General features: G+C 45.7%; 1 protein-coding gene across 10 annotated transcripts in view; it reads right to left on the reverse strand.

Moving 5' to 3' along the window:
* LOC134340291 (RNA-binding motif, single-stranded-interacting protein 2-like) overlaps positions 1 to 25437 on the reverse strand; it is a 260578-nt gene that overhangs the window by 62905 nt on the left and 172236 nt on the right. For all 10 annotated transcript variants that reach the window (XM_063037346.1, XM_063037347.1, XM_063037345.1 and 7 more), the window contains exon 4: positions 18122 to 18213. In XM_063037346.1, coding sequence (XP_062893416.1) covers positions 18122 to 18213 — 92 coding nt within the window. The remainder of the gene's footprint in view (positions 1 to 18121; positions 18214 to 25437) is intronic.

Raw genomic sequence — 25437 nt, forward strand, 5'->3', positions numbered from 1 at the left:
TCACTCTCCAACAACTGGACTGTGGCGTGTCCCTTTAACAGCTGGCTGCAGTGATCACACCTGCTGGTCTACATGCTGGCAGATGCAAGAACATCAATAGTGAAGACTGTGCTGAAACGAACAGAGTCAGTGTGGTGTTACACTGGGAAATCCAACAGCGCTGTTCTCTGAACCTCACTCTTTATGTGACCTGCACAGGACACCAATGTAATGCCAAAACACAACATGGAGTGATTCTCGGGTACTCAGTCAGTCAGTATGGATTCTTGTTTTTACAATACTTGAAGCCACTAAGCATGCTAAAGCTTGCCTTTCTGATTTCTGGACCTAATGTAAGGGAGTTCCTGGAAAAGAACAGAACACCTGAAGCAAAAATAGGGATCTATGGAAGGAAATAAAGAGCTGATGTTTCGGGCTGAGACCCTTCATCAAGACTGCAAAGGAAGGGGAGGGAAAGGGCAGAAGCTGCTATGATAAGGTGGGGGGAGGGGAAGGATTACAGGCTGGCAGGTGATAGGTGAGTCCAGGTGAGAGGGCAGGTGGATGAGTGGGGGAAGGGAGATGAAGTTTATTAGCTGGGAGGGGTTGAAGAAGAAGGAATCTGATAGGAGAGGACAGCGGACCATGGAAAAAAGGGAAGGAGGAGGGGTTCCAGAAGGAGGTAATGGGCAAGTGAGGAGAAGAGAACGGGTGAAAGGGGAACCAGAATGGAGAATAGAGAAAAAGAGTTGGGGTGGGCGGTGGGGGGGGGGGGGTGGGAATTACCTCTATCAGGACTCCAGCACTTCATGGCAAGGAATTGCCCTGAGCTCTAATGCTGACCAAAGTGACTGCTAAGGCTGATGGTAACACTCCAGTGCTGGCATGTTGTCCCGACAAATTCCCCTCCATGTTGTGGCAGACATTCAGACGTGAGATTGGAAGCAATGCAGAGCGCAACACAACGTAACACTGGCGCACTGAGCAACTGTACAGGCTTAATTAGCAAGTTAGTCATCAGGGCGACAATACTTACTAATCCAGCATTCAAACTTCCAGTTAGCAAGCCAGGCAGTAACACAAGTCCAAAAGAATATAAAGATTCTCCAATTACGCGATACATGCCAGGAAGGCCATCTCTGAATGCCCAAATAACATCAGTTGTCTGTCCTACCCCAACTCTGATCATTGTTACACAGACTTCAACAGAAGAGGTAACTGCTGCTCCACAGCAGGTTTAGCATTACCGACTAGGGAATTCTTGATAAGCAAGGGGAAAATGAAAGGTTACTGGGGCGTAGATAGGTTACAAATGCCAGAAGGAGGTCTAGGGGCTGAATGGCTTACTCCTGCTCCTAATTACTATGTACGTTTCTAGGCAACAATATTAGCTGTGATCTGCCAAGATGTGATGACCATTGGGTTTAACAAGCCTTGTACCAGCATTGTACAGTTTAAACAGTAATCTGGCCTTAAATCAAAGGCGTTTGCAACACAAAGATGTTTATCCTTTGATACTCTGCAGGTGTGGATACTTATACAATATATCAACAAAAATTCAATTGTAAGCTATGTTTGCATTACACATTCCAGTCTATAACAATTAGATATTACTGATCACAGTGGAAGAGAGTGAACATTGTAAGGCATTGTGTATCTGAGCCCAGGATCCTAAGGCAATGGCAGAAGTAGTTTACATTTCTCTGCAGTACAGTGCAAAGTCTCACATCGCAAACAGAAAGTGCTTCTAGAAACATATCTATCATTAACCCATCAGTTTGAAGCAACTAATAACCAGGCCCATAGTTCTCTGTGGATTTGGGATTATCACTTAACAAATAGCAAGGTGCACTCTTGCAAAGGAAAATTTAGACACAGGGTGCAATATTTTGTTTGCAAGAAAAAAGAGAGTCAAAGAGATTCTTCAAGTGCCTGAGCGAACATAAGACCTTTTGGGTAAACTGAGTTCTCATTGGCCCAGCCAAGCCAATTAAGACAATTGCCAGAGACTTCAGCATTTGGTGGCGGTTGAAGGCAGTTTGCAGCTTCTCTAAGTGCATCGCTAGTAGCTTTGTTGCACGCCCAATGCAATTAGCTTCTTAGTTGTGCGCCTGTTACAGCGGTGTCTGTGAGACCATTTGCGCAAAAACAGCGCATTGCGGCATGCAAGTCGAAAAGCAGAGGTAACCTATAAATACTCAGCGTGCAACGAGGAAGATCCCACTTCCTCGGTGTGGACTGGGTAGGCTGGGTCTCACTTTCGCGGGCCATCATTTACCACAACTGAGGTGAAATTGTCTCATGGGCTGGGAGACAATTTTATTTCACTTGCCTGGGCTGGATTAGCTACAAATCTAAGTGTGAAAAGCAAACCTGATAATCCCACCCATAACCATCCCCACCTCCCCCTTGTACACAAACACACACAAATGCACACTATACCCAGACACATACGTCATACATGGACCATACACTCACACTAAATACTCAAACATTATACACAGACACACACACAAACTATATGCATATGTATACATCATATGTAGATTTTATACACACTCACATAAAACAGGTTCACACACATGCTCTATACATGCATATGTGATATACAGACATTATACACTTTCACATGACACACATACACACTTTACAAAGACATTATTGCTGTGGTAGGGGGTTCTTTCTGCCAGGTTTCACCGTCTGCGGCTACCAAGGTCTTACCGGACTGACATGCCTTCAGAGACAGTGAAACAGCGAGCCTCCTCTCGCTGTGTAAAGGCAGCCCTGTGCCTAACTGGGGAACAACGTTTGGGGCCATAGCAGGGCAATTTTGCTAATTCAGATCACTAGGCTTCAATACCCCACATTCCTCGTGTCCCACCCTCCAGAATACCCCCTAACCTGCTGCAGAGCTGGGGCAGCTCCCCAGTGTAGGCCACCTGATACTTCTAATTTCACTTGAAAATAGGGCCAGGAAATTCCGGCAACAAGTGCACCTTGGGAAAGATACAATCGTTCCAGATAGGCTGCTTGGTGAGCTGCTGTGTTGGTGGGATGAAAGGAAGGGTGGGGAAGAGTGAGTTTTGAGAAGGGGGCATGGGCAGAAGGTGCCAGCAAAGAATGAAGAAGGATGGAGCCCAATGAGAGTAGCTGCATCTCCCAGTGTCCTAGCAAAGAGGCTTCCCGAATGTGTCAATACAAAGACAAAATGGCTCCCATCAATCCCGTATTCTGGAGACTTACACTGAGCACATTTTATGCCTCAAACACAACATTTCGATGCTCTCCTGTGTAATCTCCTCCAGGTAGATGGCTTCACATGAAACAACAAGTTGACAGTCTCTGATACAATACCACCCAGGCAGATACTCCCCTACATGTGGCTGAATACGAGTCCTACTGTTTTCTGTGAGGATTTTGTATGCTCTCCCTATGACCACATAGGTGTCCTCTGGCTTACTCCTACATCCCAAAGATGTGGGTTAATTGGCCACTGTAAATCGCCCCCAGTAAGTAGAATCTGGGGAAGTGGTTGAGAATGTGGGGAGAATAGTTTACAGGGAATGAGATCACATTGTGAATCAGCAAAGAGTCGACGGGCCAAATGTCTTTCTTCTGGTTGCCTGTGGGAAGATGAATCTCAGGGCTGTACACTGCATACATACTTTGATAATAAATGTACTTTGCATCTTTGAATCTATGTCACCCAAGCCTCCACCTCAGTCAAATCAATCCCTCATAATCCCTCTACTTCCTCCCCCCCCTCCATATGCGTATCCAATCTTCCCTTATATATCTCTGTATGGCTCAATGCTATAGCTACAGAAAAGGACATAGGTGGCACTACGATAAAAACTACCAACTTCAGCAGGATGGGCATAGATCTGCCGGAGTAACGTTGAATCTAAGCTTGGTAGGCAAAACAATGGGATCCCTTTAAAATGGAGATGTTTCAGCTGCAGTTTAGGTACATTCCCATGAAGGAGGAGGGTAGGAAAATAGATTTCTGGCTGTTAACATAAGTAAGAACTGGGCTGATTATGGGATGTTCCAAGGAGAAGTATCAGTAGAAGTATGAGAAATGAAGAGAGCACAGAAAAGGTAGAAATATTCAGCAGGCGTGTGCACAGGTAAGTAGTGCAGAAAGGAACCTCATTCATTGAGGCAAAGGCATGGCTGAGGTATTGAATAAATCCTGTTCATCAGGTCTTCGCCAAGGAAGAAGATACTGCTGGAGCCTCAGCAAAGGAAGTTGCAGCTGGAATTCCGCATGGGCTAAGCTTTAAGAAAGAGCAGGGACTAGAAAGGCTAACTGTACTTGATAAATCACTGGATGCTCAGTTGGTGAAGCAGCACAGGGAAAATTGCAGAGGTCCCAAAAACCGGAAATGTGAAAATGTTACATTCCAGTTCAAAAAGGGGCTTAGGATACACCCAATAATTACAGACAGGTCAACTTAACTTCAGTGATAGGGAAAATTTTCAAAGCAATAATCAGGGATGCCATTAGGAGTGACTTGAACAAATATGGATCAATCAGCTGGAATCGTTAAAGTCAAAACATATCTAAATAACCTGAGAGAACTTTTTTGTTGAAGTAACAGAGGATCAATGAGGGTAATGTGGCTGATGTAATATATATGGACTCCCAAAAGGCCTTTGATAGGTGTCACTTGATAGCCTTGTCAGCAAGATTGAAGCCTATGCGATGAAAGAGGTTGAAGTAGCATGGATGGAATACCGGTTACGTAACGGGAAAGAATGTGGCAGTGAGAGGTTGTTTATCAGATTGGAGTGAAATATGCAGCTGAGATCCCAAAGATCAGTACCAGGACCAACTTCTCTTAATATATATTGCTGATTTGGACTTGGATTAGAGGGTACAATTTCTCAGTCGGCAGGTGCACCAAACTTGGAGGTCTGGTGAGCTGTGAGGAGGATGGTAATAAACTTCAAGGTGTCAGAGATGGGCTGGTGCAGGGGAAGATAGGTGATGGATGAAACTTAATGCTGTAAAATGAGGAGCATTACATTATGGCAGGAAGACTATGAAGAGGCAATATAAAATTGTAAAAAGGGTACAAAAACGGTGATCCGGAGGCATATGTGTATGTTTTCTTGAAAATGGCAAGGCAAGCATAGAAAGTAATTGAAGCGTATGGGATTGTAGCCTTTATAAATAGAGGCACAGTTTTGGTCACAACTGTAGTATTATGTCCAGTTCTGGGCACCACCCTTTAGGAAAGATGTGAAGGCTTTGGAGACAGTGAAGAGGGAATTGAGTAAAATGACCGCAAGAATAAGGGGCTTCCGTTCTGTGAATGGACTGGAGAAGCTGAGGTTGTTCACCTTTGAAAAGAGGAATTTAAAATCATTCAAGATATAGATAGGGAAAGAGAAACTGTTCCCATTGCCAGAAGACAGGAAATGAAAGTGACTGGTAAAGGAACCAAAAATGATATGAGGAATAACTTCCTAATACAGGGAGTGTCTGAGATCTGAATGCACTGCTTTGAGTAGAGTGGGAGGGGATGCAATTGTAGTGTTCGAAAGAATTTGCAGGACTATGGGGAGAGGGAAGGGACTGGAACTGGCTGGATTACTCTTATGTAATGCTGGTAGCCACTCAATAGTTCGCCTCTGTCTAAGCTCCTCCCTACCTAAGAACTGTCTCACTGCATCCAGTTTATGAAATCCTCTTTGTGATTTTTTAGACCTTCCATCAGGTTACCACCTCAAGAAGATAGACCCAGTCTACCCAGCCATAGTTGATATATTTATTTATTTATTTTAGCCATACGGCACGGAGTAGGCTCTTTCGGCCCTTTGAGCCACGCCGCCCGGCAACCCCCAACAAACACAATTAACACTAACCTTATCACAGGACAATTTACAGTGATCAATTAACCTACCCGGTATGTCTTTGGACTGTGGGAGGAAACCAGAGCGCCCACGGAGAAACCCATGCACTCCGCAGGGAGGACGTACAGAGGCTTCTTACAGATGGTGTTGGAATTGAATTCCGAACTCTGATGCCCCGGAGTTCATAATATATAATCCCTCTCATTTCTGTGCCACCCACATAGATCTTCTCAGTAGTGCAGATGAGTGGTGCCTGCAGCTCTACATGTGTGCTCTAACCAAGGTTCACTACAGGTTGAGCATAACCTCCCTTCTTCTCAAATCCTCTCAGGTACCTACAAATCCTTCTGGAAATAAACTCTTTTACTTGGCTTGTTTATTTTCTGGCCTTACTAACCTACAGCACAATGTTCAGTCATCAGTGTATCTGTACCTTTGGTCCCTTTGTTTCTCTCCCCTACATGCACCTCACACATTTCTGGTCTCGAGTGATCTCCCTCTTCTTCTCACCAAATCGTATGAACTCATATTTACCTCTGTTGAACTGCATTTGGCAATTACTTGCCTACTCTACAGGTTTATCAGGTCTTTCCTCCTATCCTCCTCTTCCCCATTCACAAATTTAGGAATTGTATTTCTGTTTTCCCGAGTTTAAGTCATTAAAGCAGATTGTAAGCATCAGCGTTCCCGGGACTGATCCTTGTGGAACACCACTCCCACCTTGCTCTGCTATGAATAGCTTCCCTTTACTCCCACACCCTTTCTGCTCCGAACCAGCCAGCAATGTGTTCTTCTGCCTTTCTCCTAACTCCACATTCCCACACCCTACCTTTGTCTACTGAAACCCTAGATAAATCACATCCACTACACCACTACTGTCTACACTCTCCGTTACTTCCTGTTCAACACAATTTTCACTTCTGCATTACAAAGTGACCATTCGTTGTCTGATGTTCTTCTGCCCTGTCTTTTAATAGGGATTCTGTTGTTTTACATCCTGGTGATGTTAAGATGACTGGTCTGCAATTCCCTAGACATGTTCCCTCCCCCACCCCCACACCTAATCAGTACATGCATTACATTAGCTACCTACTGTTTCCCCAGCCCAATATCATGATCTAATGATTTATAAACTACATACATTAACGCTTTTGTTATATGTTCCTCAGATTCTTCTAAGATGTATGATTCCAACCTGTCTTGACCAGTTTTATCCCGTTTGGGTTTGAATAATTTCTAACATCGTTGTTATCTATTTTAAATGCATTAATTTTGTTGCTCGCCCTATCACTTGCTGCCAAGTCCTCCTATTTTATTGCCCTGGTAAATACCAAAGCCCAATATGATTAAATATATCTGCCATTTCCCTATCTATGGTAATGGCCTTAACTACCTCTATCCAACCTTCCTGTTTTTTGTTAAGTACCTGTAAAATGTTGTATTATTTTGTTAATAATATAATTTCATATTCCCTCCTTGCCTTCTATTTTTATCTTGTCTGTTTGTTTTAATCTCCTCATGTTCTCCTCAGCTCTCTGAATATCTGCCACTTTCCTTATCGTCAGCATGCCCATAAGTCCTTATGCATCCATGGACTCTCTTGAATGTTTTCTCTGTTCTTCATTTTATGGAATAATTTTTTTCTGGACTCTGTGCAACACTGCTTTAAATATTTCCAATTGTTCTTCCAAACTGTTTGCCAACATATTCATCCATTTTACCTATCATAAGCTTGGGGTGGTAGATAACTGACCTGCATTACCCCTTGGAGGTTTACTTCCCACAAATAAAAGGGTTCTCCCTGAAGGAAGTTCCAGACTGACACTGGCTCATGTAAGCCCTCTTTATTTATTTACTCCTTCGGCTCCTCCGACCCTCCCCGCCATAGCACCAACCACCACCCTAGAGTAGATGTGCAGAGGATGTTTCCAATTGTGGGGGAGTCTAGGACCAGAGGGCACAGCTTTAGAATAAAAGGACGCCCCTTTAGAACAAGATGAGGAGGAATTTCTTTAGCCTGAGGGTGGTGAATCTGTGGTATTCATCGTCACAGACGGCTGTGGAGGCCAGGACATTGTGTAAACATAAAGTGGGGGTTGTTAGGTTCTTGATTAGCAAGGGCATCAAATGCTACTGGGAGAAGGCAGTAGAATGGCGTTGAGGGAAAATAAATCAGCCATGGTCAAATGGTGGAGCAGAACCGATGGGCTGAATGACTTAATCCTATTCCTGTGTCTTGTAGTCTTATGATCCCTCTTCCAAGCTCTGAAATCTGACCCGATCCACCCACTCACCAACCGCCAAACCTCTGACAGGCAACTGTAACTCATCCCTTCTCACACCTTCCACAGCTAATCATTGGCAGCTAATATTACACTGACATTTGAACCAAAAGCTTGACTTGGCACTGGTTGCCAACAGATTTCCAATCTCCCCCTCTCTTTGTGTGTGTGTGGAAGAGCTCCCAAACTTCACTACAAAATATCCCATTGACTCCTTGACCAGTGGGAAGAGTTTCTCTACATCCACCGACATCAGCTCCCCTTTGTATTCAGAAAACTTCAATCAAATCAAATAACTTTCTAAATTTCAGGGAACATAACCCTATCTTATATAGATACAAGAGATTTTGCATATGCTGGAAATCTTGAGCAACATATACAAAATGCTAGAGGAGCTCAACACTACTTCAGCAATGGAAGACTGCGGATCTGCTCTTGCACTACCATGGACTTAGCTCTGTGAATTTTTTGAACTAATATCTTGTTTTGCACAGTCGCTTTCTTCACTGCCTTGTGGAATTTCTGTTCTGTGTGTGGTTTGTACGTATGTACAAGCTGCTGCACCTGTACCTCACCGGATCTGTACGCGTGATGAAAAACTCGACTTGTAGTGGTTCAAAAAGGCAGCTCACCACCACCTTCACAAAGGTGATGAGGTTCGGCTACTAAGTGCTGACCAATTATGCTGAATAAAGGGCGAAGGAGTAGAAAGGTGAACCACCTGTTCCTTTTTTAATAAATGTCCAGACGCTGTTATTTCCAGGCTTTGCACCTTAACCAAGGTGTAGGCACTGAATTAGTAAGCAGTCCAGATCAGAACAACCCAGATTCACGCTCCAGACTGAAAACAACCTGCATTGTGGCTGAGCTTAAACATTTTACTAGAAATTTAGACACAGACACTACAATAGGGAGGGAGACTCTCCATGTTGTAATTGGAAGTGGAAGGAGCTATAATAACAAACTTCCTTATTACATTATTTCAACTTTCAGCACTGCTTTTTTCAAACGGTGTCTCACCTCTGTTGAAACAGTTTACAAGATTGTTACACAACATTTATATGTTCCTTGCAACAGCAAATTGTTACCCCCAAAATATCCTGCACGACAGAGGTGAGACCACAAAAATAGAAGCTTACAAATGAATTATTTTAAGGCTGAAATCTACTCCATCCAGCTGAATAGAATAGCATCTTATTTTCACTGCATGGTTTCAAGATATGTATGTACATGTGCATGGGCACGACTGTGTACAGATGTGTGGACAGAAATAAATGTACTTGTGTGGGTGTGGATGCCCATATGTGGAGATGCATCTGGACCTGTGAGGTATGGATGGATATGTGGAAGTGCATATGTGCATGGGTCTGTGCTGTTGTCGTAATGTGTGTTAGTGTGTGTGTGTGTATCTGTGTCTGTGTTAGTGTTTACGTGTGCATGGGTGTGGTTGCGGTTGTGTGTGCATATGAAGTGTGCACGTGTCAGTGTTTACATGCGAATGGGTATGTGCTGTTGTAGTAATCTGCGTGTGCTTATATGTGTCTGTCTGTATTGGAGTGTGTGTATGGAGTGTGCGTATCTGTTCATGTTAACTTGTGCGTGTGTGTGTGTGTTTTGCGCCAGGGACATTGAACAACAGCCGCAGCGCCACATTGGGCTTTCAGATGGAGATGTGGGTCCTGATTCAGCAGTGAAGCTAAAGGATCTGAAACAGTGCAGTATTAACTGGTATGTTGGCTCTACTCCTGGCAGGTAATTTCTAAGAGTTTTGTCAAAATGTCTCACATTATGGCCGTCTTGTGAATATATCACACCCTGAGTCAATGCATCTAATTCTTCTGTCTACATCTAGTGATGCTATGAGGTATACGAGATGGAAGGAGCTCTTGGTTTATTCCTTCATAAAGCAAATGCACCTGATATTAATAAAGAAATGTGCATGGTTTGAACTCCGTGTGCTGACCTGGATTGAGGATGCTCCCATAAACCTATAGGCTTTCTGAAAAAGGCATGCACTGTTGAAATGGATTCTAAAAGGAATATCAGCCCAGGTAGTTGGGAAAGCAATTTGTGTAGAGAATATAGAGTCTGCCCGGGAATATAGACCAATTACCTCTCTATATTCCAGTGCAGATTCTTTCTTTACTTATATGCTATTTATTGAGAGATACAGCATGGTTCTAGGGCAGTGCAATATAATGAAGGGTATGGGTATGTAAGTTTCTCTACTTTAGTAGGAGGGAAACACAAGCAGAATAGTGTAAAAATGGAGAGCCCACAGCACAGTGGGATCTGACTGCTTTTGTATATGATACACAGAAAGTTAGCACGCACTTGCTTAAGAAGGAAAATGTTTTATGGGAATGGGTGCAATGGTAGTACTGGTGAGACCAATTCCAGACCATGTATATAGACGTCTGGAAGTCATATACTGATGGCCAAAACCTAGAGATGAGAAACTGAAGGATTGTTCAGTCTTTGATTGGTTAATATGAGGGGAACGTAACTTTAAGGTGATGTCAGTTAACGGGGGGAGAGTGGTAGGTTTACGGAACATTCCTGTAAGCTTTAGCCTACAGTTTGCCCTAAGTGCCAAACGTGAATACTGATTGCCCCTCTGGAGACTACCTAAATTAAAGGACACCAATGTGAAAGAAACTTGTTAGGAATGGGTAAACTCAGCAGATAATTCAGGGGAGTTAAAATTCCTTACTGAGCTGAGAGACAGGATACACCTTGCATCTGGCCCCGCATTTTTATGTCATCTACTGCGGGTGTATGTAACACGGTGCATTCATTTCAAAGAGCTCACTAACCTTCATGAAAAGGTTAAAGTTTAGCCAAGATTTTTGTCTTTTTCCTCTGTTTCTCTTTACATTTTTTAATGAATGGACTAGCTTAATGTACTGTAAATAATTGTTGTTATTAATTTCAGCTCTTCCTGAATATCTGATTGTTAGTGACATTCTTGGACCAGTAAAACCTGCACTGAGCTGTCAGGGGCGTCAGGGTGGGGATGTGGATGGAGCCTCAGGGTGCACTTTCTGAAGGCCTTGTTGTCAATTGAGGCCATCCCAACTCATGGGGCAGCTTCAGGACTGAGACCTCAGGAGTGTTTAAGACCCTAAGACCATAAGACATGAGGGCAGAATTAAGACGTTTGGCTCCTTGAATCTGCTCCACCATTCAATCATGGCTGACCCTTTTACCCGTCCTCAACACCACTCCCCAGCCTTCTCCTCGTAACCTTTGATGCTGCGTCCAATCAAGAATCTATCAATCTCTGCCTTAAATACATCCAATGACCTGGCCTCCGCAGCTGCTTGTGGTAACAAATTCCACAAATTCACCACTCTCTGGCTAAAGAAATTTCTCTGCATCTCTGTTTTAGATGGACGCCCCTCTATCCTGAGGCTGTGCCCTCTTGTCCTAGACTCCCCCACCATGGGAAACATCCTTTCCACATTGACTCTGTATAGGCCTTTCAATATTCAAAAGGTTTCAATGAGATTCTTCCCCCCCCTCCCAATCCTTCCAAATTCCAGCGAGTACAGACCCAGAGCCATCAAATGTTCCTCATATGATAACCCTTTCATTCCCAGAATCATCCCTGTGAACCTCCTCTGAACCCTCTCCAATGTCAGCAAATCTTTTCTGAGCTGAGGAGCCCAAAACTGTTCACAGTACTCAAGGTGAAGCCTCACCAGTGCCTTATAAAGCCTCAGCATCACCACCCTACTATTGTATTCTAGACCTCTTGAAATGAATGCTAATATTGCATTTGCCTTCCTCATCACCGATTAAACCTGCAAGTTAACCTTCAGGGTGTTCTGCACAAGGACTCCCAAGTCCCTTTGCATCTCAGATTTTTGGATTTTCTCCCTGTTTAGAAAATAATCTGCACATTTATTTCTACTACCATTTTCCAACATTGTATTTCATTTGCCACATTCTTGCCCATTCTCCTGATCTGTCTCAGTCCTTCTGCAGCCTACCTGCTTCCTCAACACTATCTGCCCCTCCACCAATCTTGGCAACAAAGCCATCAACTAAATCATTGATATACAGCATAAAAAGAAGTGGTCCCAGCATCGACCCCTGCGGAACACCACTAGTCACTTGCAGCCAACCAGAAAAGGATCTTTTTATTCCCACTTGCTGCCTCCTAACAACCAGCCAATGCTCTCACCATGCCAGTAACTTTCCTGTAATACCATGGGCTCTTAACTTGGTAAGCGGCCTCATGTGTGGCACCTTGGATTTGAAAGTCCAAATATACAACATCCACTGCATGCCCTTTATCTATCCTATGTAATCTCCTCAAAGAATTGCAACAGGTTCATCAGGCAAGATTTTCCCTTAAGGAAACCACGCTGACTTTGTCCTATCTTGTCCTGTGTCACGAAGTACTCCACAACCCCATCCTTAATAATTGACTCCAACATCTTCTCAACCACTGAGGTCAGGCTAACTGGTCTATAATTTCCTTCCTGCTGCCTTCCTCCTTTCTAAAAGAGTGGAGTGACGTTTGCAATTTTCCAGTCCTCTGGCACAATGCCAGTATCCAATGATTTTTGAAAGATCATTTCTAATGCCTCTACAATCTCTACCACTACCTCTTTCAGAACCCTAGGATGCAGCTCATCTGGTCCGGGTGACTTATGTACCCTTAGATCTTTCAGCTTTTTGAGCACCTTCTCCTTTGTAGTAGTAACTGCACTCACTTCTCTTCCCTCACACCCTTCAACACCTGGCACACTGCTCGTGTCTCCCACAGTGAAGACGGATGCAAAATATTCATTTAGTTCATCTGCCATCTTCTTGACCCCTGCTATTATTTCTCCGGCCTCATTTTCTAGCAGTCCTATATCCACTCTTACTTCTCTTTTGTTTTCTTACATACTTGAAAAAGCTTTTACTATCCACTTTGATATTGTTTGTTAGCTTGCTTTCATGTTTCATCTTTTCCCTTCTAACGATTCTTTTAGTTGCTCTCTGTAGGTTTTTAAAAGCTTCCCAATCCTCTATCTTCCCGCTAATTTTTGCATTATTGTATGCCCTCTCTTTTGCTTTTACATTAACTTTGACTTCTCTGGTCAGTCACGGTTGAACTATTTTGCCATTTGAGTATTTCTTCACTTTTGGAACACATCTATCCTGCACCTTCCTCATTTTTCCCAGAAACTCGTACCATTGCTGCTCTGCTGTCAACCCTGCCAGCAGCTCCTTCCAATTTACTTTGGGCAACTCCCCTCTCATATCACTGTAATTTCCTTGACTCCACTGAAATACCGCTACGTCAGACTTTACTTTCTCCCCATCAAATTTCAAGTTGAACTCAATCGTATTGCGATCACTGCCTCCTTAAGGCTGATTTATACTGCTGTGTCAAATGGACGTCGTAACCTACACAAGTGGCCTACGCGCGTTGTGAGCATTTATACTTGTGCGTTGGTGTGTCCACGTCGCTCTGCAATTCGGGCACATCGCGCATGTGCACACACCTGCCTGTGCGAGGCTTCGTGGTCATGGTAGTCTTTCTCGGGGTAAACAAGTTTAAAGCGAGCATCTTTTCTCGTAAAAGTGAAATATGTCCTCCATAATTTCGGAGGTCTGTAAAGCTTTATGGAAAGCATTGCAGCCAGAGTTCCTTCCCTGCCCTTCAGTCACCCAATGGAAAGCTATTGCAGCGTAGGAGGAAATGCAATGCTACCAAGTGGACCAATCACAGTTGTTGCGGTCTGCGTCGCCGTGACACGTAGATACATTTTGGGAGAGGTGTGCGTCAGGCTATGGCATAGGGATCTGCGTAGGTTCTGCGGCTACGCCGTACCTACGGCGTCGATTTGAAGCAGAAGTATAAAGTATAAATCAGCCTTAAGAGTTCTTTCACCTTAAGCTCCCTGATTGCCTCTGGCTCATTACATAACACCCAATCCAGTATAGTTGATCCCCGAGTAGGCTCAATGACAAACTGCTCTAAAAAGCCATCTCTTAGGCATTCAACAAACTTACTCTCTTGAGATCCATTACCAACCTGACATTCCCAATCGACCTGCATGTTAAAATCTCCTATGACTATCATAACATTGCCCTTTTGACTCGCCTTTTCTAATTCCTATTGTAATCTGTGGTCCACATCCCAGCTACTGTTTGGAGGCCTGTATATAACTGTCATCAGGGTCCTTTTACCCTTGCAGTTTCTTAACTCAACCTACAAGGATTCAACATCTTCTGATTCTATGTCAAATCTTTCCAATGATTTGATGTCATTCTCTACCAGCAGAGCCATGTCTCCCCCTCTGCTTACCTTCCGATCCATCTGATACAATGTGTAACCTTGGACAATCAGCTCCCAACTACAACCATCCTTCAACCACGATTCACTGATGGCCACAACATCATATCTGACAATCTGTAATAGTGCAATAAGGTCATCCACCTTATATTCAGTGCATTGAGATATAACACTTTGAGTCGTGAATTTGCTACCCTTTTTGATTTTACATTCCTAATGCAGTGATACTCACCTTTCTGGCTGCAATTTTGTCCTATCATCTGCCTGCTCTTCCTAACAGTCTGACTGCACGCTATCTTTGTTTTTTTTAACATCTGTCCTATCCTGAGTCCCTTCACTTTGGTTCCCACCCGCTGCCAAATTAATTTAAACCCTCCCCAACAGCTCTAAGAAACCTGCCTGCAAGAATATTGGACCCCTTGGGTTCCGGTGCAACCCGTCACTTTTGAACAGGTCATACCTCCCCCAGAAGAGATCCCAATGATCCAAGAACCTGAAGCCCTGCCCTCTGTAGCAGCTTCTCAGCCACGCATTTATTTACCATACCATCCTGTTTCTACCCTCACTGGTGTATGGCACAGGCAGCAATCCAGAAGTTACTAACCTGGAGGTCCTGCTTCTCAGCTTTCTGCCTTGCTCTCTAAATTCTCTCTTCCGGACCTCTTTGCTTTTCATTGGTAGCAATATGTACCAAGATACCTAGCTGTTCTCCCTTCCCTTCCAAAATGCACCACTTGGCTCCAAAGAGGTGGCACGACCGCTTGGCTAGCAGGGAGGGGAGGGGAAAATGTAGGTGGGGGTCTGAATGAGTGCAATCTGGCGTAACAGGTCACTGAGAGTCAATTTTCTTCTCAGCTGTTCTGCTGAAAGTGTCATACTTAACTGGTGCACGTATCCCCTGGCACTTGGTGGTTACCTGGAGCAGGTATGATGAACCCGCACCTGATGCGCGGCCCTGCTGTTGCCTTGCACCATCTCCATACAGTTGCCTTCCAACAGGCAGTTGGCAGTACAAACTCTGGCTGATTTCTTTGCTGCCCTTCACACCAGCTGCATCACTGGCACCAATGCTGGCTGCTGCTGCAGCAGTGCTGAGCTCTGCAACTAAGTATGAAACAGCCATTGGCCCTTTACTATGTTTATGAAAGAGCTATCGATTCTGATCCATTCCCAATTGAAATTCACTCCCATGTTCAAGTGCTTATCTAGTTTCCATAAGACCGTAAAATCATAAGACCTTAAGATGCAGTAACAGAATTAGGTCATTTGGCCCTTTGAGTCAGCTCCACCATTCAATTATGGCTGATTTATTTTTCTCAGCCTCGTTCACCCACACACCCTGCCCACCACCCCCCCGCCCCGGTCAGCTACCAAGAACCTATCAATTTCTGCCTTAAATGCACCCAATGACTTGGCCTCCACAACCCTCTGTGGCAATGAATTCCACAGATTCACCACCCTCTGGCTCAACGAATTCCTCCTCATCTCTGTTCTAAAGGGATGTCCCTTTATTCTGAGACTGTATCCTGGGATTCTAAACTTCACTACTAATGGAAACATCCTCTCCTTGTCCACTCTATCCAGGCCTTTCAGCATCTGGTAGGATTCAAAGAGATTTCCCAACCCTCCATACACCTCATGCTTCTGAATAAAGGGTCTTGGCCCGAAACATCGATTGTTTACTCTTTCCCATCGACGCTGCCTGGTCAGCTGAGTTCCTCCAGCATTTTGAGCATGCTGCTCTTCATACCTTTTCATTGCCGGGATCATTCTCGTAAACCTCTGCTGGACCCCCTCCAGGGCCAACACATCCTTCCTTGGAAAAGGGGCCCCAAAGTGTCCTCTGCATTTCCTATGAGGGTTCCCAGTGACTGTTCCAGCCACCCCCTCACAAACTTCACTGGCAAAGGCAACCAGATTCTTTAACTCACTTCTCGGGATCTTCAAACCAGGCAGCTGTGTGGCGCGATGTGAGTGGGGCCCTTTTCTGTAGCTTATTCCACACTCTTAACTCTTTCCAAAAGCTTCACCTTACCAGCTGCTCACCAGTGAGTTGCTCTGCTAATGTGATACGGTCAAATCTAATCCTGCTCTGGGGAGACAAGTTCAGATGCTGGAATCTGGAGTCTGTTGTTGGAACTCAAGTGGCTTGAGCACCCTTGGTGAGAGGGAGAGGAATTGCCAGTGTTCTGGGTCGAAACCTTGCATTAGGACTTTCCTCCCACAGATGCTACTCAGCTTGCTGCGTTCCTCCAGCATATTGTCTGCTGTAGTCAGACAAACATACACATCACAGTCACATACATAGCGTGTGTGTGTGTATGTATGTATGTGTGTGTGTGTGTATGTATGTGTGTATATATATATATATATATATATATATACACACACACACACACATATGCGATATACAGGTACACACGCATCAGTCATAAGCAGACACGTATGCACCGACATAAACATACATCCACACACACACACAAATGCATACAGAGCACACATTTTAGAGTTTAGAGACTAGCCTAGGGCCCAGTTCAATGGCAGAGCACAAGTCCCATCAATAAAGAGGCATTGAAACCTATCAAATATTGAAAGGCCTAGATAGAGTGGACGTTGAGAGGATGTTTCCCATAGTAGGGGAGTCTAGGATCAGAGGGCACAACCTCAGAATACAAGGACTTCTCTTTAGATCAGAGATGAGGAGGAATTTCTTTAGCCAGAGGATGGAATTCACTGGCACGGACAGCTGTGGAGGCTGTCATCGGGAATATTTAAAGCAGAGGCAATTGATTAATACGAGCGTCAAAGGTTATGGGGAGAAGGCAAGAGAATGAGCTTGAAAGGAATAATAAAGTAGCTATGATGGAATGGCAGAGCAGACTTGATGGGCTGAATGGACTAATTCTGCTCTTATGCCTTATGGTGTTAACATGGTAATGGGAAAGTAGGCAGAGGGGTAATGGGGCTGCTGTTCTTGCACAGGGTCGTATGGAGAAGCAGGGGACTGAGGAAGGGGCACTCAGCATGTCCACAAACCATCCTCTCTGGTGCCCAGTTTGTGAAACAACAGAAGCTGTGCCAGGCATGGAACATCACTGAAGAAATGGCAGGAATATGACAAAAATGCGAGGCAGTGGATCAAAACAACGGAGAAAGCAATGGTAGAGGGGAATCCACATTAATGTGCCCGCCCCTTCATGCTAATGTGTTTGAGAGTATGTAATGACACATGGATATGTGCAACAGCAGGTAAATCTGGCTGGCTTGGGGCAGAAACATTGCTGAGGTAGCGACTACCAATGCGAGGCAATAGCCTCAATATGTGCGTGTGTGCGAGATGTCCATTCTTTTCCTAAACTGGATAGCCAGCACACCTAAGTGCCACCTTCCCGATACCCTCTATGTCTCTGTCTCTCTCTCTCACACACACACACACACACACACACACACACACACACACACAGCTCCTACATCACCACTGGGGCTAAGTGAGCGGGGTCACCCTCCCCAATGGCATTACCCACTGAAAGGGCAGCAGTGGTTCAAGAAGACCACTCAATAGCAATAGATACTGGGCTTCGCAGCAATGGTAAGAAAATGGGCCAGGAAAAGGGGAGGCGAGGTAATTATTGTTAAATTACTGGAAGGGGTCAGCCTATGCAGCCAGCGCTGTATCACAAGTGCAAGAGTATGCCCTTACCTTTGCCATCTGGGCTTGTACCCCACTGGACTTCAGCGCAGACACTGCCTTCTGTGCAGCCGCGGGACTATCGAAATCCACAAACCCATAGCCTTGAAAAAAAATCCAACAGGGTCAATACAGTGTTAAATCAGACCCGAGCAATTATTCCCGCCATATCGCACATTCAAAAAGAGAAGGGTATGCTGTCAACGCTGGCTCAAAGCATCAGTGCGCGTCAAGCCCAAGGAACCACCCACGCAGTAGCTCCTAGACCCCACTGCTCTCTCACCCACAGAGGGCCGGCCCTGAAGGGATGGTGGGAGCGACATTTGCGCGGGGGGTGAGTGTGTGTATGTGCGCGCGCACACAGGCAGGCAGGTGGCCTTGCTTCAAGCACTGGGCTTGCGGCCTTGCTGTTGTCCTGCCTGATACCCGCATCTTCGACTTAAGCTCATGCAGAACTCAGTTCACTGGTCAGTGGCTCCCACTCAGGCAGGCACCAGTCAGCAGCGCTGAGATTCATTAAATTCACCTCCCTACCAGGTTTGCACCACGTAAGGTGTATGGACAGACCTTCGTGACCCAACTTGGCAGGGATTGATCCCAGTGTCGTGTGCAGTGCTGCCCCAGACCCAGTGGGAATGGGGACCAGCCACTCATCCTGCGTCGTTCCAAAGCCCCTGCCGCGCTCACTCCCAAACAACAACAACTTGCACTTACATAGCGCCTTTAGCGTGCAGAAGCCTTCTGAGGGGCTTCACGTGAGCGTAATCAGACCAAAATTGACACCAAGCCTCGTGTTCGGACGGGTGGCTAAGAGGTTGACCAGCGAAGGAGCGTTTACAAGAAGAACATGTGGAGCAAAGAGGCAGAGAGGTTCAAAGAATGCATTCCAGAGCTTAGGGCCCAGAGTGCTGATGGCACAGCCCAAAGATGGAAGTTCATCAGTGCTTAAAGCTGCTTCAAGGTAGATACAGGGGAGTGGATGAAACCTGGTCCTGTCTGGAGGAATGAAAATGAATGAAAACATGGCCATCCTCAACCCACTCTCCAACTGCAACAGCCTAGAGGTGGGACTTCTGTTACCCAGTTACTTTTGACCTTGCTCATTTCTGACCCAATCAAACCCTCAGTGTTGAATAATTTGGTCAAAATGCCAGAAACTTTAGCACAAGAGAGCTTATAAGGTTCCTGAACAGCTCAAATGGGTAATTGGATTCCTGGTGCACATCTCAGACCGGGAAGCATAAACTACCTCAAACAGTGCAATCACAAGTCTACGCTTAACTGTACATGCCCTTGAGCTAAGGACAGAAGACCAGCATTCGATTCAGCATCAAATCATTCCTGGTGGCTCGATGGTCACATTTTCACTTCACAGTTGGAAGATTGTGGATTCAAATCTCATTCCAGCGACCAGCACAAAAATCTGGGCTGATTCTCCACATTGGAGCCATCGTTATTGGAGGTGCTGTCTTTTGGAAGAGACTCTCAAGGAGGAAATTCCAGAGTACAGGAGCTCTGGAACTGAAGGTATGGCTGTTAATATTGGGAACTGGTGGCAGGAGGTCAGAGGAGCAGAAACTATTGTGTATTAGGATATGGACAGCATTTTTCTGTGACATAGGAGGCCATTCAGCCCATAAAGTCTCTCACATCTGTTCTATCAATCCCTTATTTCCCTGTGACCTGATCTCTCTTACATTTCCAGCCACTCCCCCAAGATTCTACCACTCACCTGCACACAACATACAGCAGCCTGTAAACCACCGACTCCGCACGTTGTTGGGATGCAGGAAGAAACCAAAGAACCGGGGTGGGGGGGAATCCCATGTGTTCGCAGGGAGAATGTACAAACTTCACACACAGACAATGCCAAAGACTGGGATTGAACCTGGGTCTCTGGAGCTGTGAGGAAGCTCAGCCGCCATGACACCTAGTTTTGGGTAAGCCAAATATGGGAATTGAATGTCAGTCACCCTCTCGAGCCTGTCCCACAATTCAACTAGATCGCGTCTTATTGGGCATTCACCTGCGCCTACCCACCTTGACCTCTGACCCAACAACCCATTGGTCTCAGTGAAAGCATCTTCAGGCGATCCCTCCGTCTCCCCTGAAGGTGAAGCACTCCCACAGTATCACACAGGAACTCAACTCTCTGAGGAAGGGAATTGTTTTCACCTTTCTCTCACCCCAATCAAATCTTGAGGTAGGTCTTGTATGTCAATTAAGAGCAGAAATGTTCATATTATTATCTAAGAACGTATTTACTGAAATCCTTTGCTGTGGGAAGAGCTTACTTTTATGTGGTGAACGACACTAAGAATGTTATTTGCAATGTGTTTATTCCTTTGTGTATTTTTATTATGAATACAAGTTTATTTTTGAAATAAAAAGAATCAAATCCTATAATTATCTAAACACCTCAATTAGGCTGTGCTTTGTAAAGGATTTCAAACTGAGTACTCATAATGGAGCCCCTTTAGGATAGCCATTGTGGCGGAGTGTATAGAGCCGCTGCCTGACAGCTCCAGAGACCCAGGTTCGATCCCGACCTTGGGTTCTGTCTGTGTGAAGTCTGCACACTCTTCCCGTGATTGGATGGGTTTGCCCCTGAGGCGCTCCAGTTTCCTCCCATGCTGGTTGTTGGGTTAATCAGCTGCTGCAAATTGGTGTGAGTGAGGGGTAGAACCTGGGGGGTAGCGATGGGAGTGCAGGGACAATGAAATGGGATAAGTGTACAGTAAATGGCTGGTTGATGGTCGGCATGGACTCAGTGGGCTGAGGGGCTGCTTCTGTGCTGTATCTCTGCATGAAAGAGTAGGGAACAGAGATGGACTCAGGAGAATATTGGAATAGTTGAGTTGGAAAGTAACCAAGGTGTGGGAGGGGGATTTCAGTACTAGGTGGACAAACCAGGTCAGTGCAAAAGAGGGAACTGGGCATTGGACTCAGCTCGGGGCTGAATACAATATGCAAAGGATCCGGATGCCATTCTGGTGTTCATCGCTGAGGTTCACACTACGTTATGTTGCTGTTTCCGTTTCTCACGGCCAGAGGTCCTCGGTGTGGGATCGCTAAATGTGATGGCGGTGGGCAGGATGATGAGTACACACACACTCTTACTGGAACCCTAGCCAAGACTACTCTGGACTATAGGGGCAAGAGTCAAATCCACTACCTTCCCATGGAAGACAAGTTCAAAATAAGATGAACGGAGAGGGACACCAATTTATCTCAGTTGCAAAGAATTTCAGAATCACACAGTCCCTTCAGCTCACCAGCCATCATCAACCATCCCTTTACACTAATCCTATGCTGATCCAATTTTATTCTCAACCACTCACCCAAGATTCTACCACTCAATGCACTCCAGAGGCAATTAACAACAGGCAATTAACAACGGCCAATTAACCTACTGACCTGCACATCTTTGGGATGTGGGAGGAAACCAGAGCACTCGGTGGTCACAGAGGGTATGTGAAAACTCGAAACCAGGGTCGAACCCAGGTCTCCAGCACTGTGAGGCAGTGGCTCTACCTGTTGCACCACTGTACTACCACTGGGAAGGGGTTAACTTGGCAAAAGCCCCTGCCTCTATCCCTGAAATGGCCTAGCCTGTACTTAAAACAGAAGAAGCACAATCCCTGGCCGTTCTTGACTCAGAAGGTCTTCTGCTTAACTGTCTAGGGTAATGCTCACCGCCAACTCTACTGAGGTAAGCTTGGTCATTGCAGGGATGACTGTGTAAGGGTTGTCAGCTCTGGCTGAATCATGATCCTAGAGGCTCGATTAGAAGACTCCAGCCTCCTTGCATGATCAAACAGCCTCCTTCCCCAACTTCAACAACTCCCAGAAAAACAAAGACAGACGTGCATTACTGTAGTGCCTTTCAAGCCCGCTTTCAGGATGTTTTGCAGCATTTTCAGCATTGCAGGAAGCACTCATGTGCGCAAAAGCAAGATCCCATAAAGATAAATGCGATTTTGACCGAATGATCTGTTTGGTGGGGAGTAACCAGCAGCCTCCCTGGGCACAGGGACGAGCTACCTTGAAATAGCGCCGTGGAATCTTTTTATATCTGTCAAAGAGCAAGCAGTGAAAGATAGCACTGGTAACAAAGTTTGCGCTTCCTCAGTTCTGCACTGGAGCATCCGCCATGGTTAATGTGCTTCACTCTGGTAATTGCAAGAGCACTCAAATGGATAGCAAAAACTTTATTTTGCTCCTCAGCCATGCCGCGAAGAACAATCATCAGCTTTTGGAGACTTTAAGGCAATCCAGAAGGTATAGCCATTCCTAATCAGCATAATGTCTCGCCATGCCATTTACCCTGGGAGCCATGGGGATACATTATGTGGCTTTGGTGCCCTTGGGTCACCGTTGCCACGGCAACACATCAGCCACAACAGAATGCTGTGTCCCCTGGTACAGATTTAAAGCTTGTATCTCAGACAATCAGGTGAGCAATCTCACTGAAAAGATAAGTAGTGCAGTTGGCTCTGCAGCAGTCTCACATTATACCCAAATGGTAGCATAGGCACCAGGATTCAATCTGCCTTGCATTTACATAGCTTTGTCATTGCAAATGCACCATGCCTGATAGAATCCCCATCAACGGGAGTCTGCTTGCCGAGTACTTCTGTGACTGGCAGTTAGGAAATCCTCCCAAGGCACCCAAGGTTGCTTAACAACAACAACTTGCGCTGATATGGCGTCCCACTTACAGACTGAAACACATAGAGAGTGCTGATCTGACAGGGCCTACACTGAGCCAGAAAGGGGGGGGAGATGCAAATTGTACAAAGACGCAGGTTTTCAGAAGAGTCGGAGAGACACATTGGGGAGGGAAGGCACCCCTCCCATGGCAAACAAACCCTGGACCAAAGGAGCAAAGGACTGGTGGGGCTGCCAATGGCTTGGCAACTCAGTATCCTTTTCTAATCCAGCAAGGCTTTCTTCCTGAGACTCTATGAGATGTGGTCTCCTGGGGCTGTGGGTTAGCATGTTGGCAGGAATACATTATATACATCAGGTGGTGGTGCTTGTGGTTTACTTTCCCTGCTACCCTTCTGCTGGCCACTTTATAAAGCCTATAAACATTATCCTTCTGACCTGGCTGCATGCAATGTGAGTCCAGCCAAGTGCCCAGGTCAGCCCCAACGGTACAGAAAGCTGTCAATTTCACCATAAGTATTTCAAGCTACCTTGAATCTTTTTCAGAGGCTCCCCCCTCCTCTTCCCTGCCAGCGTTGCCAAAGGCAGTGTTGGAATGAGATAACAGGGAAAGGTTTAAAAGAAAAGACCTTGGATCAGGAACCACTCCCTTAACCTCTCAACAACCTCCCTCTCACTGCTTGAAAAGACAACTTAAACCCTAATGGCTGTCCCCATGGCCAACTCTATCCTTTCCTATCTGAACCACTTCAGTCTGCCATGTACTCAACAGAGGTTGATCATCGGAGAACAACGTGTGGATCACATCACCCTCCCCTACACTCGCACAGATGCAGCCCACAACCCCAACCTATGCCAAATCAGGGCTCTGATATGTATGATTGTTTTTATGAATGCACATTCTCCCCATCTGTCAAGGGATTTTGAGTCTTTTCTACAAACATTTAATTCTATATTTCCTTTGGCCATTGAGTTTCTTAGCGCAATTCCATACCCCGCTAATTTCGCTGTAACCTACTCTCCCCCATATTCCCATCAACTCATCCCCATCCCCCCAGACTCTACCACTCATTTACAAACTAGGAATATTTTACAGTGCCCGATTAATCCACGGACACTTTGGGATGTGGGAGGGAACAAGAACACCTGGGGGAAACAGCATTGGAGTTCGGGCTCAAACTTGGGACCACAGAGCTGTGAGGCAGAAGCTCTGCTGGCTGCACCTCTTCCTCTGAAGGTCCCATCAGGCTGCACATGAGGGTGCTACAATCTTTTACCATTAGTGAGTGTCTCCATTTGCTACTTATGCATTTGTGGGGTGAGCAACACAGGCAAGACCAGCATTTATTGCCCTTGAGAAGGTGGGAGATGAGCCGCCATCTTGAACCACTCTGGTGAAGGGGCTCCCACACAGTGCTGTTGGGGAGGGAGTTCCAAGATTCAGATCCAGTGACGATGCATGGTGATATATTCCAAGTTGTGATGGCATGTGACTTGAAGGGGAACCTGCAGGTGTTGGTGTTCCCCTGCGACTGCCGCCCTCAGCCTTCCCCTATGAAATGGCTGGAGCAAGAAACAATCACCTGGAGGAACGTAGTGGTCGAGCAGCATCTGTGGGAGGAAAGGAACCATTGATGTTTCAGGTCAGAGTCATGGACTTGTCTCTTGCATCTCCTTTAAGAGCCGGCGTGCTTGAGAGGTGCTGCTGGAGTAGGGTTGGGGAGTAACTGAGAAGCATGCTGCGCGCCGTTGGTGGAGAGTGTGTGTGGTGAATGAGGTGCCAAACAAGCAGACTGTTTTCTTCAGGATGGCATTGTTGGGGTAAATGAAGAGCTTTGGGATGCTAGGCAGTGAGTCACTTACTGCAGGATACTAAGCTTCAGATAAAGAGTATTTATGTTGCTGGTTGGGTTAAGTTTCAGGTCAATAGTGACCCCTCAGGATGTTGAGGGTAGGAACTAGGTGATGGGTACGCCAATGAATGTTAAGGGTTGGTAGGTAGACACTCTCTTGTTGGAGAGTCTTTGCCTCGCACTGTTATGGTGCCAACATTACCTTCCCTTTGACAGTACATGTCTCAAAGTTGCCCACACCTATGGACCTTATTCACGGCACAGAAGAGCAGCCCTATTGCCAACGGCCATGTAGGAGAGTCTAGGATCCGAGGGCACAGCCTCGGAGTAAATGGGCATCCCTTTAAATCTGAGATGAGGAGAATTTCTTCAGCCAGAGGGTGGTAAACCTGTGGAAATCATTGTCCTGGAGGCCAAGTCACGGGGTGTACTTAAGACAGAGATTAATAGGTTCTCAATTGTAAGGGCATTAGGGTTATGGGGAGAAGGCAGGAGATTAGGGCCGAGAAAGACAGAGCAGAGTCAATGGGCTAGATGGCCAAATTCTTCTTGTATATCTTATGAGCGCAGAAGTAAGGGAGAATTTGCATTTTCACAGCACCTTCCATGGCCTCTGGAGATCCCAATGCAGGCAACAAAGTGCAGTCGCATAGTAGGAAATAGGCTGGGTTGACCAAGGGCCACAGCTAAGAGACTGCTGAAGCCTTCCATGACAGACAAGAACTGATGTCTCCGGCCCTGGAATCCATCAACTGACCCAAAGGATGCGGAGACACAAGGTGCAGCTTGACACACATTCTCAGC

The sequence above is a fragment of the Mobula hypostoma genome, chromosome X1 (genome assembly GCF_963921235.1).
Source record: "Mobula hypostoma chromosome X1, sMobHyp1.1, whole genome shotgun sequence".
In the NCBI taxonomy this organism is placed as follows: Eukaryota; Metazoa; Chordata; class Chondrichthyes; order Myliobatiformes; family Myliobatidae; genus Mobula; species Mobula hypostoma.